A 17,519-nucleotide genomic window follows, 5' to 3' on the forward strand; every position below is an offset into this window, starting at 1 on the left:
CCAGAGAGACTGTGGAGCCTCCATCTTTGAAGATACTCAAAACCTGACTGGACGCAGTACTGAGCAACCTGTTCTAGCTGACCCTGCTTTGAGCTGGGCGGTTGAACCAGACAATATCCAGAGGTGCCTTCCAGCCTCAGCAATTCTGTGATTATATGATAATGCTCTCTAATCTAGACACAGTTAACCCACAGAAAATGGTGCTTCTTTTCGTAAATCTATGCACATTAGCACAGCCCTTGAGAGCCCTAAAGGTAAAAAGCGAGTAAGGTGCACCTTCCATACTGAACACAAATACTGTACACAGTTTTAGATGTTACATGAAGAAGCTTGAGATCAAAGAACAGGAACTCAGTGCAGCTTCTAAAAAGACAAATTATACAGTGAAATATCTGCAACATATTCTGAAAAGAAACTCTCATACAACTTTGGCAAAATTGAAAATTAGCACATCATAATAACATGCTTCAGTAACCTGTACCTGGAATTTATAGAGCAAAAAGGTTCAAAAATGAAGTACTACTAAACATGTTGGGATATATGGTACGGACAAAGAGGATAGGAAGGATTAATTTGAGAAACCCTAACATAAACTCTAATGTAAGTATCAGCATGTGCTGTAGAAGTTGGATTATACCTTTCCAAATTCACTTCAGTCAAATGGTTTAGCACAGTTCCTAAGACCTTGAAGTAAATTGCTACTATTTAGCTGTAAGTGCTATAAGTAGCTTTCCCAAGAATGACCTACCACCATCATTAATATTTCTTACACAGGATGACCACCTAAGAACCTTGTTTAGGTTGCAATCACCAAATAGCTAAGAAAACTCAGACTTCACAACATTTAGAAACCTGAATTCTGACCCTCACAATGTATGAATAGAAGTCTCTAATTACGTTATGCCTTACTTTTTTGCCCTCTGTATCCCCTTGCCAGACCTCTAACTGATCCTGTGGATAGTACGAAAGATGATTTAGGATGAATCAGAACACACAGTCAAAGGGCCTCTTGCTGTTGCAATCCACGATCACTTGCTATAGAAAACAAAAAGTATCTAAGTCTGTCAAAGGAGGAGACAAAAAAAAAAAAAAAGAAGAGGGGCAAGGAGAGAGAGAAAGAGAAGGCCAATGCAGGATGCTGAATGGTGCCATGGAGAACTGGTAGTGTCTCCTTCTCCTCATGGACTTATTTTATAATATAAGCAAGGAAATCACTAATTATATCCTCCTTGTCTCCTGAATATGCAACCTGAGATCCACAATCTGACTTGCAGCAGTTTAAGCAATCACGGCTACAAGTAAAGTCAATGGGAATTGCAGTTTGGACACATTTAGCGCCATAAAATGCCAAGTAGTTCTGCCCCGCAAGGTCCTAGGTATCATAAATAAGGAATCTCAGATCAGTGGATATGTTTGGACCTAATCTGTCTTAATTCCCTGATTGTAAAACAAGGGTAATAACCACTCATCTTATCCAGTATTGCAAGGATAAATTAAACAATATTTGTGAAGCACTTAGATGTTATAGTAATGAACGCCATAGAAAAACTCTGTAAGAAATGAATAATTATGTCTTTAGAGCAAGGGATGAATAGTAAGCAGCAGTAAAGGCACAGGACCATACATTGAGCAATGAGAAGAATACAAAGTTTTGAATAGCTGTTCATTACCTGAACACTATCCAGTCTGTTCAGTGAACAAGGTAGAGGTCTCAAGGAAGAAGTTGTATGTGACTGTGTAATTAAGGCTGAATTAGAAAGCATTACATGTGTTGCAGATGAACAAAGACCACATAAGGCCACTAGTATTCATTAGTTTCACATTTAGCTGTGATGTTGCAACCTTAATATTTTTTCAGCAGATTTTTAAAATGCAAACTGGGGGAGGGGGAGGAATGGGGGGGGGGGAAACAGCCCCAAACCCCCAGAAATCCACCATTGTGCATCACACAGAAATGCACATACATCAGCAGAATGGGGTAGGGGAGGGCAAAACAACCCTATGCTCACTTAGAAATGAGAGGAGAAACAGTCTGTCAGTGCTCTCTGTGAATTGCCACAAGAGCAGGACATCAACAGGCTTTGCTGCCCAGGGACTGCAACATGCAGGAACCCCAAGTTTCCTGTAAGGACTCTCATGTGCTGTCCAGCCTACTGTGCACAGTTTCATTTTCTGCCACCCCCTGGTTTTGAATCTTCCACTTGTACTCTCAGTTTCTCAGTCACAGCCTTCCCTTCTCATTTCCACTCTTTTCTTCTCTTTTGTATCACCCTCTAATACCCAGACTTATTCTCTAAATCCATTCCTTGATCACCTGTATGTCTCATCCTGCCTACCAAAGTAGGGGGCAAATGCGAAAAAGGCTCCTTGCCCACTGAGGGCCCAGCCTTGCCTGACTCAGCAACCAGAAAAGCAGCAAATGCAGATGAAATCCTTCTCAACCCTGTGCATACAAAACGGCCACAATTATACCTGCAGTAACCCAGTGTATGTGCAATGTTTATTAATGCATGTGCCACAATTAGAATAGAATACACACAGGCTGTTGGTCCAGGATTACTTTTTACAAATTCGATTTAGTTTTTTGCTTTGCAACACAGGTTTCAGGCTTCAGCTACATCTATTCTGTGGACACAACTGCAACCGCGGGTTACGTACACACTATTAAGAAAGTTCATGTACTGGCCACCTCAACAGTTACCCAAGCTGCTGCGTCAATTCTGCAGCCAGGGCTGTTTCCCATTACAGCACCAGCAGCACGGGAGCTGCCCAGTTCCTGGAGAACCTGTCCCTTCTCCCGGCATTTGAAGAGACTGGAACAAAAGACTCTTTTATGCTTGCTTTTAGTGCGTGCAAGATGCATGCAAAAGCACATCATTATCACCCTTGAGAAAGGTGGGAATGCACTGGCTGATTCACACTCCCTTTCCAAATGCCTTGGATCTGGCAACCTGGCACAAGAGACTGGACCAAACAATTTTACAGGTTAAAACCAGGTGATAATTCTGTCTTGCAGAGCTGCCTCAGAATTTCCACTCCTTAGGGATAAAGAGCTGTGAGCTTCAACATTGACCATGCCCCACTACAGTCTATAAAAAAACCCTGACACAACCGACACAGACTAAGTCTAGACTACAAACCTAACAAAAGCACTCACAATCTTCCACAGTTTACAACTGTGCTGCAAAAAAGGCTGAAATCCTGGCTTCTTTTAAGGAAGTGGGAGATTTGCCATTACCTTTTCCCACTCTATTTATATCCAGGATGCTAGCAGACGCCTTGTTCCCTCAGTCTATAACAGACAGATCGGTATATACATTTTATTTCATTTTTTGCCTGGAAGCTGTTTCCCCACCCTCTTATTTAGAGTGGGATTAGCAGTTACAAAAAGGTGTTTCATTTCTGGCTTTATGTAGCTAGATAGTTATTTTGAGGTTTTATCTGTTTAGGAGTTTCTTTCAGTCATGACAGTGCAAAATTCCTCATTTCTAACACTGTTTCACTGAAGGCATCCTACAGGATTATCCCCTTTCAGCTGTTAGCTACTTAACTTGAGACTGGGAGCATCTCTTCAGGCTCTAAAAATTTTCTGCACCTTGAGGGAAGTAGAATTCGACCAGGCCCCTTTATTTTCTGCTAAAAGTGCAAATTATAACAGTGTTTCAACGGACTGCCAAATTTAGAAGGCAGGTAGATCTAACAGCATTTTATGAAGCGGTATCTCTTAAGAATCAGTACAATAGCTATAAGGAGCTAAACTGTCTAAATACGCTTTATGACATCCGATATGCTTTATGTTGTTTGATATCTTGCACATGTATTTATGTCCAATTGCAAACTCCAGCACGAATACTACCTTATGGTGTTTTCCATTTAAAATTGTGTTAGGTTAGGGTTGCAAAACAGTAGCAGCACTGTGTCAAAGAAGTCAGAGCAATTATACTTCAATGACAAAAGATTTCTCAATAGCCTGGTTCCCGCTTAAGGGAGTTATCAGTAAACATAACTAAACGCGAGGTCTTCTGATGGGCAGGCTTTTTTGCCAACTCAAAACAAGAGAAGTCATCACAGGAGACTAAAGATACAGGAGAAAAGTTCTGCCTACCTGAAGAAACACAGACCTCCATGGGAATAAAACAATTACCAAACAAAACAAAACACCCAACCTCTAAATAAGCAGATTTGCCTGAGAAGTCTCCTCCATTTTAGCACTAGTTTCCCTCAACTACTGTACCTAACTTGAGGCAACAAAATTTTCCTGTATGACTACAAAGCAATTCTGCCTTATGGAAGACCTGAGCACTTTAAATTGATTTTTTACAAGCAGAACCCTGTATCCCTGTGTAAGGTATCTATCATCACTACAAGGGGTGTATCTAAAAAACACAGTTGATTCACCCATTCTTCTACTACTCCAGTTTCATTCATTTTTGCAGTCAGGTTGACTCCCCAGTCTTACCAGAAGAACACAAGACCAACTAGAAGAGACCTCTTTGGCTTATGCTTTACTACCACAGACCACCAAATGATATTATATCACACTTACTTCTCTCATGCTCCATTCCAAAGTAGCTATTTAAATCCTACTGACTCCTATTAGGAGAGTGCTCCCAAAGCTGTTTTGACGGTTTGCAACCTTCTCAGAATATCAAATAATAACACTTCTACCCATTTGCAGTTATTTCAATACAGTTCTTAGTTCAAAATAAATTCTTCTCCTGCTCAAGTGTCTATTCCTCCGCTGTAAAATATTTATAGACAGGAATCATGTCTCAGCTTGGACTCTTTTTGGGTAAGCCAAAAAAGGCTCAAAGCATTTAGCCACCTGACATAGGATAAATTTTTACTCCTCAGATCATTTCAGCAGCTCTCCTAACATGTTTATTTGACTCTGAATGAAGCTGTCTAATGCACTGGTGACCGGAAGTATATACAATTCTCCATATGACTACTACTAGCATCATTTGTACCATCATGGTGTGAATATTTCCCTATCTACTTGAAATACTTGATGCACCAGAAGATACGGAATTTGTGTAACTATAACTATGTTACACAGGTAGCTTGGCCACCTTGGGACTGACTGTTACCTAACAGATGAAATATTCAGGAAGCACTTTACCTTCCCCCATACAACAAACAGAAAATCCACTCCTTTTGAAAGAAAAGGAAGTTGAAATATTGAAGAAGACACTAAACTAATGGCTGTGACATTTGATCATTTGTTAGCCAAAATGTCCGTGGCTGCCTTAAATTAGCATACATTCACAGAGTCATCCTACCTGTGGTTTGTGACGACTCTGATCTACCAATCTGCCAGAATGTTGCCCTTGAGTGAGGAGGGGGGAAGGGGACCAAACAAACAACAAAAACCATGCATCTCAGTTCCCTGTCATAATATAAGAATGCCAAAACCTCCCTCTTATAGGGATGTAGGAAGTAAATACTTGAAAAGCTGCATGATGCTTGGATTTCTGGTGATGGAAGTCCATTACCTAAAATAAACTGATCCTACCACTACATATATTTTCTGTTTACTGCAGATTTGCCTGTACAGGATGGCTATAACTTACTGAATATATTATTTTATAGATGAAACAGTCTAGAAATTAGTATTCATGAAACAAAGAATAAAGGCAAACAAAATAGTGCAGAGGGAAAAGAAGTTGCATGCAGACCTTCTAGAACTGTGTTATCATTTTTCAAGGCTAGACAGCAGCCCATATTTGAATTTTCATCCTTGTCTCTCTCTCCAGCAACACCCACTTACACAGTAAATAAGAGTTATAACCAAAAAATTATGAACACTCGAAAGTCTTGGGGGAAGCAGAGGGGAGGAGAAATTACTAGTGATTTTGGAAAAGAACACATGTGGATTTCTAGCTTTCCTTGTAAAATATCAGTATTTTTCTTCAAAACATTTCTCCAGCCATTAACCATCTTGTGGTTCTCTCTGGCACTGCTAAACTTCCTCATGCTTTGCTAGTTTTAAGATGAAGACGCTGTATGACCTAGATGGCTCCCAAACCTCCCACCCACCTCCTTTCATTACCAGAACACACCTGCTCTGTTAGTGTTGTATCTGATATTTAACATATATTCCATATCTATTCCTGAGCTTCAATCATAGTTTGTCATGGAGGCCACATACACCCAACAGTCACACAGACACCTCTTCCTCCCACTCCACTCCTCCCTGGCTTTCAAGTATTCCGTTGTAATACAGGCTCCATCCTTAATTAAGCTTTCCTTTGTTTGTGTCACCATTTTTGCTGCCTGCTCCCCCCTCCCCTTTTTTGGGGTCCCCCTGCAAACATTTCTGGCTTTCTCCTACCAGCCTCCTAAACTCTGAGCTCTTAGTAACTACAGGCAATCAGGACCAGGAAATAATAAAAGACTTCACTTCACTGAGCAGTACTGCCTGCCAGAGTGAAAAAGAGGGAGTCTTTATGTCTATGAAAGCATGGAAGTCTGGTGGCAGCTTCAAATCTACAAAGACTAATCTTTTTAAATTTTATTTTACACCTATTAACCATAGCATATCAAGCAGAGTAGCAGCTGCTGCATGAATTTGACCAGCTCACTTGCCCTCAGCAGATCACCCATCTGCTTCCTCTTCACCTAATATTGCTGTTTGATAGGGTGTAAAACAGATTCTTGCAACAGGTCAGGAACAGAGTCAACTTCAAATCCCACACAGAAATTTCTATGAAAACATACGGACATTTACACTGAGTGATGTTGAATTTAGAGAGGTCACTGATCTTAGGAAAGTGGATAAAATGAAAATTGCAGCCTGTGATGGAGAAACACTGACTCTATTATAGTGAATGAACAGAAGAGTGGAGAGAGCACCATGGAGAAGAACTGTATACATAATTAATTCTAGTAATACAGACCTATAATCCATGGGTATACACATTACAAAATGGTGCGGAAAACACGTTTCTATAATGTCTCCAATTCAGCTTCTACAGCATAAAAAAAATTCTTTCTTTAAATGACAAAAAAGTAAGCCTTTTCTGTTCATCAGGAATACTTTATAAAAACTTTAAGTTATGCTAATTAAGCAAATTATTCAAGAGCTGGGTATTCTGCCATTTAAATTCTCCTAGCCTCGTATTTCTTCCACCCCAATTCAGAAAAAAATTTTAGGAGACACACAGAGAGGCTTTAATTTCCTTTTAATTCCTACTTGGAGATGTAGGACTTCAGGAAGTTTCTTTATGCACAGCGTATGGGAAAGCTATAGTAAGATTACCTGCTTCTGAAAAAAAACAATAAGCTTGGCATGCCACTTCCCCTCTTGTGGTGCTCTCTGGAAAGAGAGACAACAGAGTACCTCCAAAAAACAAAACAAAACAAAACAAAACAAAACAAAAAACCCCAAAACCCCATCCATGGGATATTCTGTACCTGGCCCACTGTTAAATGGCTGCGCAGTGCCTTTGCTTACCAAAGAACTGAATTTATTTACTAGTGAATTTTGGAGGCAACAGTTTGCAATCCTTCATGCTAAGATGGTTCTCTAGCAGGTTACTGGATCATTCTGGTTCTGGCAAGAAGATCAGCCTCAGCTGCTTGCACAGCAGCCTCAGAGCTGCCCCGAGCGACTGCTGGGTTGGGCCTCTGGATCTTGCTGCCCAGGTTGTTTTATTCCTGTGTTCTCAAAGTGGTCTGGCACAGAGACAAATGAAGAATGCCACTTGTTTTCCGTAACCCTAGCTTTGAGGCAGTCTTGGTTGTCACAGCTGTGCGTAGTCTTTACGGATTGCTACACAAGAAATTTCATCCCTTCCACTATTGAAGGGAAGTCTTGGATAACCTGCTGTTCAAACATCCAGCAGAGGTACAATTTCTTTGTTACAATCCTGCTCACGGAGGTGCACATAACATATTTCTTATATTCAGTAGGCCATTCAAATAAGACTGTATCAGATTAGACTTTGAAAGAACTTCCTTCAGCCAAATTTCCCCCTACTTCAAATAGACAAACAACAAAAGTTCAGGTGAAAAAGAAATGCAACCCTAGAACCTCCTTCTGTGACTATGTTTCTACCTCACAGGCAGAAAGAGATCTACATTTCTGATATAAAATAACAGAACTAGCCTTAATGCAAATCCTTTGGAGCAGAAATCAACAACAAAATCTGAAATTTGTTGAACACCATTTCCTTCTATTTAAAGAAAACAAGGACAAGCTTCAGTGCAACTAATATGACAAACTGTTAATTCCTCCATTTTAAGTAGTCATAAATCTCCCAGCAAATAAGCAAAACAACTGGAAGACAACAGTCGTTTTTGCTGTAGCCTTTAGCACCATTTGGAGATGACAATAAGCCTTCCTCTTTTCTTACATTCAGGCCGAAAGAAGAATAAAAGATTAACTTCAGAGATTTAAAATGCAATAGAATTTTCATTTAGGACAGATTACTTCATGCTTCTCTGGAACTTGAACAAATGAAGAATAAAAATGCAAAGCATACACAAGAACAGCTGCGACTGCTGACTTCAAGCCTTTACTCTCCTTAGAGAAAGCTGGTTCAGTGTAAATAGAGAGAAAATAAGACTGGCCAGGTGCTTTAGGTTTCATCATACTATAGTACCTTTTCAATATATGACTCCACTATTTAACATAAATCGAGTGGAAATAATTTTATGATGGACAATGTCTGTAATTTAGAAAGTCATACAATATTCTTATTCCAATGGAAAAAATTATAAACCTTGGAAATTTCAAAATCAAGTTACCTTTTCAGAAAATCTAAATTCATGCACCGAAATGTCTCTCAACTCTTACAGTGTGCATTTATCAACAGTTATGTGGTTAAAGGACTTTAGTATTCGCAAGGCAGATTGAATTTATTTTAATGACACTGTCACATTTTTTCATACCAGACTCCTGTTCATCAAGCCACTTCAGCAAAAAGTTCAAGCTTATTTGATACCAAAATTTTGCACTTCCATAATTTACATCCCTGCAATGAATTCTGTCTGAATTACTTAAAACTGTCAGCAATAAACCCATTTTAATACTTCTTTGCCTAGAAATCTCCTTCTCTTAAATTTAATACATTTTCTGTAAGTCCAGAAAAATAAGATCCACTGAGAACATGATTCCCAGATTTGGAATGCTCTTCCTTGTTTGTTTCCTTCCATGCTTTTTGACACCATTTCTATCCACCCTCCTTGTTCTTCCACCTGACCACCAGCTGCTCTCTCCCATGATTTCCATCCCACTGAATCTTTTGAAGGCCTACCAGTATATATTTTTTCTAAAATAAAATAAATAAAACCTTCATTTAACCAGCAGAAAGTGATGAACAAAAAGGCTTCTCCTCTTCAGGGACAAGAGTTATTCTGTTCAAAATGGCATGAAATTTAGCTATCATTTTGATAAAAACTGTAGATGGAGGCCACTTTTGAAAGAGTACGATTTCTTCATTCCTTTAACTTTTTCTTGCTAATATTCTACAGCTTACTTTCATGCTCAACTTTATGACTTGTGGAATCCCAAAAGAACCTTTAAAAAGGTGACAAAAAACATAGGAAGACTGAAGCTGAAATGCAACATTTTACGGAACTGTATCAAGCCCTGTTCTACCAACACTGAAAGAGTCATACAAACAGAAACATTTCCAAATAATTTTATCTGAAACATATATATATTGAAACATATATAAAAATACAGAAAAGTCGTGCCAAGCTTGCAGTATTGGCATAACACCACCATGACTGGCAACATCAAAAGCTCACAGTCATGTGCATATCAAGGAGCTGCCTAGGCAGTGTTCACATACCACAGCTTGGAACCCATATATGAATATAATAATTCTAAAAATGCATTTTATACCAATTTAATCTTCAATCGTTAGGGAAAACAGAATTGGGGGGGGGTTGGATTCTTTTTTTTTTGCTGAGCTGGTAAACTTTCAGTAATTACTGATAACAACTACATTTTTAGACAGACTTTTATGCCTCTCCTAATAATTTTAGATTCTGAGATGTCAAAACCTAATCTTAGCACTTTGTTATCTCCTAAAGGGAATCCTCCAGATTTTTTCATAAATTTCTGTAAAGTAGGATACAGATATCTATCAAATTATCGCAGAAAGGACATCAAACGTGAGAAAGGCAGCAAATGTACAGAAATAAGACCTTGAAATTACAGTGACTTAAGATTGGGAAGGAAGCTTTCTTGGAAGGCAGGGAAGGAGGAAGAAATCTAACAAAAGGTGCTATCACCTCACACACTAGGCGTATATGAGTGCGTTCAAACAAACAAACCAAAAAAAGACAGAAAAATCTCTCATCATGCCTATTTTATATCCAAGATGAACTTAGACCTGTCTGTCCTAATGCCCATCCATCAAGATCTGGGGTGGGGGCACAAGGAGGAAATCAGTAAAACTAAATCAAGTTTTCCAGTTCATGTCATACACTAACTCACTAAAAACTTAAGCCAGAATTTAGGGAATGAGAGCATTAAGGTTAGCTACTGCACAACAGTAAGAGAAAACGCTTTCAGAAGGGGGGAACCTCTTCCATGTCTTTATAACCTTGGGAAGTTTATTTCAATTAGTTTGACATTTTTTGAGGATAGAAGGGTAGATATTACATGAGGACTTGATGCAGTGTATCCCCAAGTCCTCCAGGTCTCCTTAACAGAGAGATAAATCCTTACTGCTATCAGTAGATTTAAAAGCCACAGAAGAAATTCATCACATCACATACTGCCTCTCTCTTCTCAGGGCACAAGCTGAACACCATGTTAAGAACCTATTTTCTTCCTTCTAATTTTTGTCTTCATCAAAATAAATGAATAAATATAGTCTGCTTCATCAGTGGTTTATAAGAATATCTCAAGAGCAAAGATGTCAAAAAGCCAGACAGTATTTATGTAAATAGTATTTATGTAAAGAGTACTTACGCTCTTTACGTATCATGAACTCTTAATCACGTATTAAAAACTTATTTTCATCACTTGAAGAAGTTACTTACAAAGTCTCTAAAGGTAAAACATTTTCTTCTACCTTAATACCCCAAGTCACAGAGAGGCAAACCCCACGAGGTGTCCTGCAGCACCCTAAGTAATCTTAACTGACCTCCCTCCATCACGGCACCCAGGGAAGACTTGCCATGCCATAACTAACATAGAATAGGGAGATGTCAGCTAAGCAGTTGTGTGATGACAAAGCTATTTAAATACAAAGTCCTAGTCCTTACTGAAGGAGCAGAGCATCACCATCTCTAAGAAATATATGATGATCAATTCCTGCTTCCTTACCAAGCCACTGCAGTACCATAAAGCCACTTCTCCTTTGCCAAAAGATAAACAGAAGAATAAATGAGTCCAAAGCACCAGAGGTACACACAGGTAGATAACTGACCTGAGCAAATCGCGCTGCCATAAAAGGCTGTCAAAGCATGATGAGACATCCCTATTCATCCTCTGGTATAGGAGAGGCAGGAGTATGTTTACATCAATTGTATTCATGCCCAACAGAAATTTTAAAGAGTCAGAGATAGGGGGTGAAGGAGCAGAGTCTTGATTAAGTAGTGGCATAAACTGAAACAATACATTATTTCAAAAAGGTGTACATTAGAAAATATCACAGCATATGCTACGTTTGTAATACCACATGTAATTGGAGTCCATTCAGCAAATATTCTTCTTTCATATTAATAACACAGAACTTTATCGACAGGAGAAAACCTACAGAAACGTGTGTCTGTGTATGTGTGTGCGCATGTGTGTAAAAAACTCTCCACACATATTTTGTCTCATTTTTGGTGGTGGTGGGGGTTGTGTGGGGTTTTTTTTGTTTTTGTTTTTGTTTTTTTTACCTTCTACTGCTCTCTTGAAGAAAACTTTACAGCTGCCACATGTAACTACCCCATAATGACATCCAGATGCCTCATCTCCGCACACCAAACACACTTTGGAAGGTCTTGAAGATCCAGTTGATACACTTCTCAATGAAGAGCTAAAGGGGGGGGGGGGAAGGAAACAAAAACAAAAACACAAAACAGTTATGACTATTTCAAATCACACCTGCCATAATGCAAAGTTCAGTTAAGAATTTACAACAGGCACATTGCTCAGAGTACCTAACAATTAGGAGACCACAATTCTTTCTGACAAAGACTGGTTGAAAACATGAGTTGCTTCGATTAGTAAATTAGGCTGTTTTAAAACGTCCATAATCTATCAATGTTAATACGAGAAGTTATCACAAGGGCAGATGATTAAAACTGGAAATAAAGAACAAAAACAAACCACTCTGTCAATGACCACATAACTACAAATTTTCTTTTTCTTCTTGCTTTGTTTGTTTATTTTTCTCTCAAGCCTTTATAGTTAAGGTATATCCATAATAAAACTGCTACGACAATTTTATGAAGTAGCGCAGTGAGGTGGTAGGCACACTCTTGTTTGCATCCTGGCTTACTACAATGGTCCTTGAGCTTGTATCGACTATTTCTGTAACTGAACAGCTTGCGTTCTGAAGTAGCTCTGAAGCATTCTTATGTTCTACAAGCGTATAACACCTTTCTGTAGTACCACAGGTGCCAGAAAAGAAGGGTCGGAGGTTTGGAAAACATTCTGAAGTTTTACAGAGTGACGCATCTCGCGAACCCAGCTTCAACTATGTACCACATTGTTAAAACATGGGGTACTCTTCTTGTTGGGTTTTTAACTATGACTCTCTGAAGATATCTTTAGGAAGTATTTTCCATTGGCAGCTCTAAAAGACAGTGCTCTTCAAAAACAACTCACATTTCATGATGCAGTGAGTCTCCTCCCTCCCACCCTCCTTCCCTGGGGAACTGGAAATGCCACTCTAATAAAATCTGCATGCTCAGAGAAATGTGCCAGATTAAAGGAGAAGAAAGCTTTGGATCCCTCCCACGCCTCGGAAAGGCTGGGAATCTTTCCCTCGATATGGTCTTTCTTCTCCTGGCAAACAGGACCTCTTGTGTTTCTTCACATATTATCATTTTGAATGCTGTCAAACAACTACAAAAACAACCCTGAAACATTTTACACCAGTGGTGAAATAATTTGATAGTTCAAACTGCAAGTCACAGAGCATTTGTCAGGCAGTCATTGGAAAACAATGTTAACAGGTAGTCTTAATTCAAACATAAGATAACCAGTTTGCTTAGGAAATTTCAAGTATGCATGCTCTGCCTTTTTTATCTTCTATGTTCCTTTAAAGAGCTATACAGAGGTCAAATGATTCCTCTAGAGGCACAGAACGAATGTCACTCTAGATCAAGGACCACAAGTCTCCTGGCTTGCAGCTTTACTGTAACATCCAAAGTAAACTGCTTTTAAAAGACAGTGTTCACATACTAATCAAAACGTTCAAAATAGTACTTCTCGTCTGCTCTCTAGTCTGTTAGATTTACTAGTTTTATTCCTTATGCTATTTATACTTTCATTACATAACATAACACTACTTGATAATTGCTAGGTGATGGCATTAGCTCATCTATTAGAGAGACAAAGGAAAGCCTCGCCAAACGTGTGTTAAAAAAAAGTTTTATTTGCTCAAGTCACAGTCATAGCTAGGCACACTCTATTAATATCTCTGCAAGGAAAGGTAGGTACCTCAGGATTTATCAGAGCTACTTATTCAGTGTTGTATTTTAGCTTTACATTTTGATTTGTTTAGGCTAAAAATGGGACATGGGTAAAAAACCTTTTCCCCCTCCAACACAGTTCTTACTGTGTGAAAAAAGCCTATCATTAGGCAAAATTCTTCAAAAGGCGTCTGCTTTCTAGTGAAAATGTCAATAGCTTGGAAAGCTAACTCCTTCAAAGTGATTTTTTTTTTTTGCTTTTTCACTGCAAACTGCAATCTTTTGTCTGAAAAGTTAAACATTTCAGTTCTGACATACCACTGTAATGCCTTGAGGCATCTGTAATTTTGATGCTGCATGTTCCCATTTCTTCCTAAAACCAGCAAAAATTTTCCTACCATATGACTACTACAATGCATAGTCTTTCTACCCTGAAAACGTCTGTGTATTTTTTTTTCTTTTTATACCTAAAGAAAGGTAATTCAGTGAGAGAGCTCTTCCTACGGAGAAATGGAAGGTTCCAGGATATCACAGCAGCATTTTAGAATAAATATACACACATGTATGTATGTGTGTTCACATATATATGCATGTGTATATATTTATTATTTTTAGTTGGAAATAAATTGTCATGTAAGATTTGCAGAAGGTGGGGGAGCATTTATTTTTAAGCTATCCTTTAAAATTCTTTAGATTTATTAAAAAAATATTAAAATTATGAAAAAAGGTTAAAAAAACAGTGAAGACAAATTTGAGACAGCAGCTGATTCACGACTGTCGTTAATTGCCTGCCTAGGACATTATCTATAGCATATTCTATACAGCACTTATCGAGATGATGGGCTTGAATATAGCTGAAAAATACAGGTACAGCCTGAATATAAAGCATATATTCAACTATTCAGCAACGGCATCACAGTTGGATGCTTAATATCCTGGAATAAAATGCAATTTACTTCCATACATCCTTTTAATCAGTTCAAAAGCAAAATAGGTTAAAATACAGATGAGGTATTTCTATTCTGAAAAGAAATATCCAACACAGAGCAACTCCTACTCTATTGCAAGGAAGCCTGGAAGCTAGCTGTTGGTACTGAAATCTCCTCCAGCTTTGGCCAGCTGAAGTTCTCATTGCACACTACCAAGCAGCGCCTTGCTGGTTTGTTCTTTTAAATTTCTTATGTTCTCTTTCATCCGTGTCACACCAAAATATTTTCCAATTGAAAATGAGGTTATATTACTACATACAGGAGGTACAGTGGTGTCTGCACATTCATGAAAATAATAAGACACCGAGTTCTAAAATTACATTCAAATCGTATTGCTAAGTGTCAAATTTAGTCATTCTCTCCATGGAAGCTGTTCTTTTCTCACAAGGGATGCACAGATCATTACACCTTTTCCTCCTAAATCCCTTTTATATTCACACTGTCATTCTTTTCTTAGTGACTTGACCATGGTGAATGAGATTTGCATCAAGATCTGATTGGTGAAGAAACTATCCCCCTGCCCTCAATTCAAAGCCAGATATTCAGCTTTTCTGACACAAACATATTTATTCATCACTTTTATTAAATCAATTACTTCATTATTCAGAGCAGCTCTAAATCCTATTATATTTATAGAGAGAAACACTCCACTAAAATAGCCCTACTTTGAAAATGCTTTTCATGCATACTCTATCCTACTGAAGTATTTCCCTTTTAATTAGTTCTCCTTAGAAAAATCCCACATATTGCAAGTATGCAATCCTACAAGTAAATTAGAATTTAGAAAAAGCTACAGGCAGGCAACACTTAACAGATAAAAACTAGACACTGAATTCAGTAAGTTATAACAAGTATACCTTAATTTTAGTTCTTTCTTTGTAGCTCAGTTTGACTCTTAACATTGAGGTGAAAAGTTTTGTTACGTAATGTATCATTCTCTTTCAAAAAATATAACAGTTGCTCCAAATAAGAACTGATACTACAAAGATCAAGAACTTTATAATTGATCTCTTGAACAGCAATTAGGCTACTGCTAAATATGTATTTGAATGACACCCTAAATCTCATGACATCCACAGGGTACAGCAGCACCGAGTCCTTTAATCTTCAGACCAAGCGAAAACACTGCTATTATATGTGCCAAGTCCAAATTAATGACTGACGAGTATTGCTTGGACACTTAACTGTTTTTAAAACAGCAAACTCTGCTACCTATAATAAAAATAGGGAACATAATGTTTGTGCAGAGCTACCTAGTTCTTAGCTCAAAGACCCATTCATCAAGTGTATCAGATGAAGGGTTTTCTTGCCAAAGCCCACTGACCACATAGCTTGCCTGTCTTCACTCTTACAAATCTGGTATTCTACTAATATATTGGAAATTTTACAATACTTTACAGTCTGAAAATTCCTCTTAATGCTCAGTAATAAAATAGCTGCAATGTCAGAATTGGGGCATCAAGACAGAGCTGTATTCACTTGGTTAGAAGGAAAGAATTGCACGTGCCTTATCTATTGTATGTGAGGACAGGGCTTAAGAAATCACACAAATTTCCAACCCGCAAAATAAGCAAGATAATTAACATGTACTTTTCTTAAAAACAAAAAACAAAAAAACAATAATCCAGTATCAGGTAACACTCAAGTAAAAATGGAAATTTTTCTTCCAACACTATTCCTAAACTTTTAAGCAATGGACTACTTCCGATCCAGAAAGTATCTTGTTATCAGTAGTCTACCCTTATTGCAAACTTCTAATTGAAAACACAACAAAGATGATATGGTGCCGTACTTCATCTGCTAGTTACTCATCAGTGCTTTTAGATACCAGTGGTTTCTATAGTCTGATTAGGGTTTATTACTTTTGTACCTCTACCATTGTATTTCCAACCAAAAAAATATTGCAGGACTCAAGTACAAGAAATTCAAGAGAACATACATGCTTTATCACAACAATTTTACAGCCAAGGGCACAATTTAATGATGCCAAATGGATATTCTAAATGATTTGTAAAATGGCTGCTTAAATGGCTCCACCAGCATTTGTCACGTTGTAGGGTATGCAATTAGGAATAAGCCTGATTTATTATCTTCAACAGTGCAAACGCTGGCAGTTAATTACTGACCTTGACTAGCCATTGCCATCAAGCTCATTTGCGTCTTTGCAACTTGGCTTTAGTAATAGTTATATGGAGAATTAATTAGAAATAACAGGTTTTGTAAAGAAGAGTCAATAAAACCACAGATAATCCAGCATTTTAAAAGCTGATTATATAGGTTATTATCCTTCTGAAACCAGATGTCATACAGAAGCAAACTTTAAACAAGCCTCTCCTCTCTGATGCTAAAACAAAGCGTTCCAAAGAAGCACAAGACACAATATGAACCTGAAACCAATTTGTTCCAAGGGCTTTTTTTATTATTAGATCTAAATGAGTCCTGTTTAACTCCACATACGTTGACTTTTCTTTTTGATACAGAAATCTTCTGGTTATAGAATAAGTAGAAGGAACCTGCATATACCCAAATAAAATAAAAATAAAAAAAGAGCAAAAAGAACGAAAGATCAGCATCACATTTTCACCAAAATCAAAAGGCTTTAAGGGGGAGAAGAATTAGCAGATTCCAGATGCACAAGCCTGCCAGCAGGCTTTTTTTCTGGCCTGTCATCTCATTTCTTAACAGCTGTAAACTCCAGACCAGCGTCTCGGGAAAGGCCCAGGTCACAGACAGAGCTCTTCTTCCGAAGGCTGGCACCTGACCACGTCCCAGTACACTCTGAAATACACGCAGATACCGAATCTAACCCTCTTGTGGTCCAAAGCAACAACCGCGTACTGGATTTCAGTGGTACTTCAAAACCTGTGACCCGGCCAGCCTGGCTGAGCCTGAGGCCAGAGTCTGGGTGCTGCTCGGGCACCCGAGGGAAGCCCGCAGGTG

The 17,519-nt window shown here is 38.3% G+C and overlaps 1 protein-coding gene across 7 annotated transcripts in view; it reads right to left on the bottom strand.

Annotated features, from left to right (window-relative positions):
- Positions 1 to 17,519, bottom strand: part of NR3C2 (nuclear receptor subfamily 3 group C member 2) — a 229,481-nt gene that overhangs the window by 87,131 nt on the left and 124,831 nt on the right. For all 7 annotated transcript variants that reach the window (XM_064510794.1, XM_064510791.1, XM_064510790.1 and 4 more), the window contains exon 3: positions 11,848 to 11,987. In XM_064510794.1, coding sequence (XP_064366864.1) covers positions 11,848 to 11,987 — 140 coding nt within the window. The remainder of the gene's footprint in view (positions 1 to 11,847; positions 11,988 to 17,519) is intronic.

This window comes from Dromaius novaehollandiae, chromosome 4 (assembly GCF_036370855.1).
Source record: "Dromaius novaehollandiae isolate bDroNov1 chromosome 4, bDroNov1.hap1, whole genome shotgun sequence".
In the NCBI taxonomy this organism is placed as follows: Eukaryota; Metazoa; Chordata; class Aves; order Casuariiformes; family Dromaiidae; genus Dromaius; species Dromaius novaehollandiae.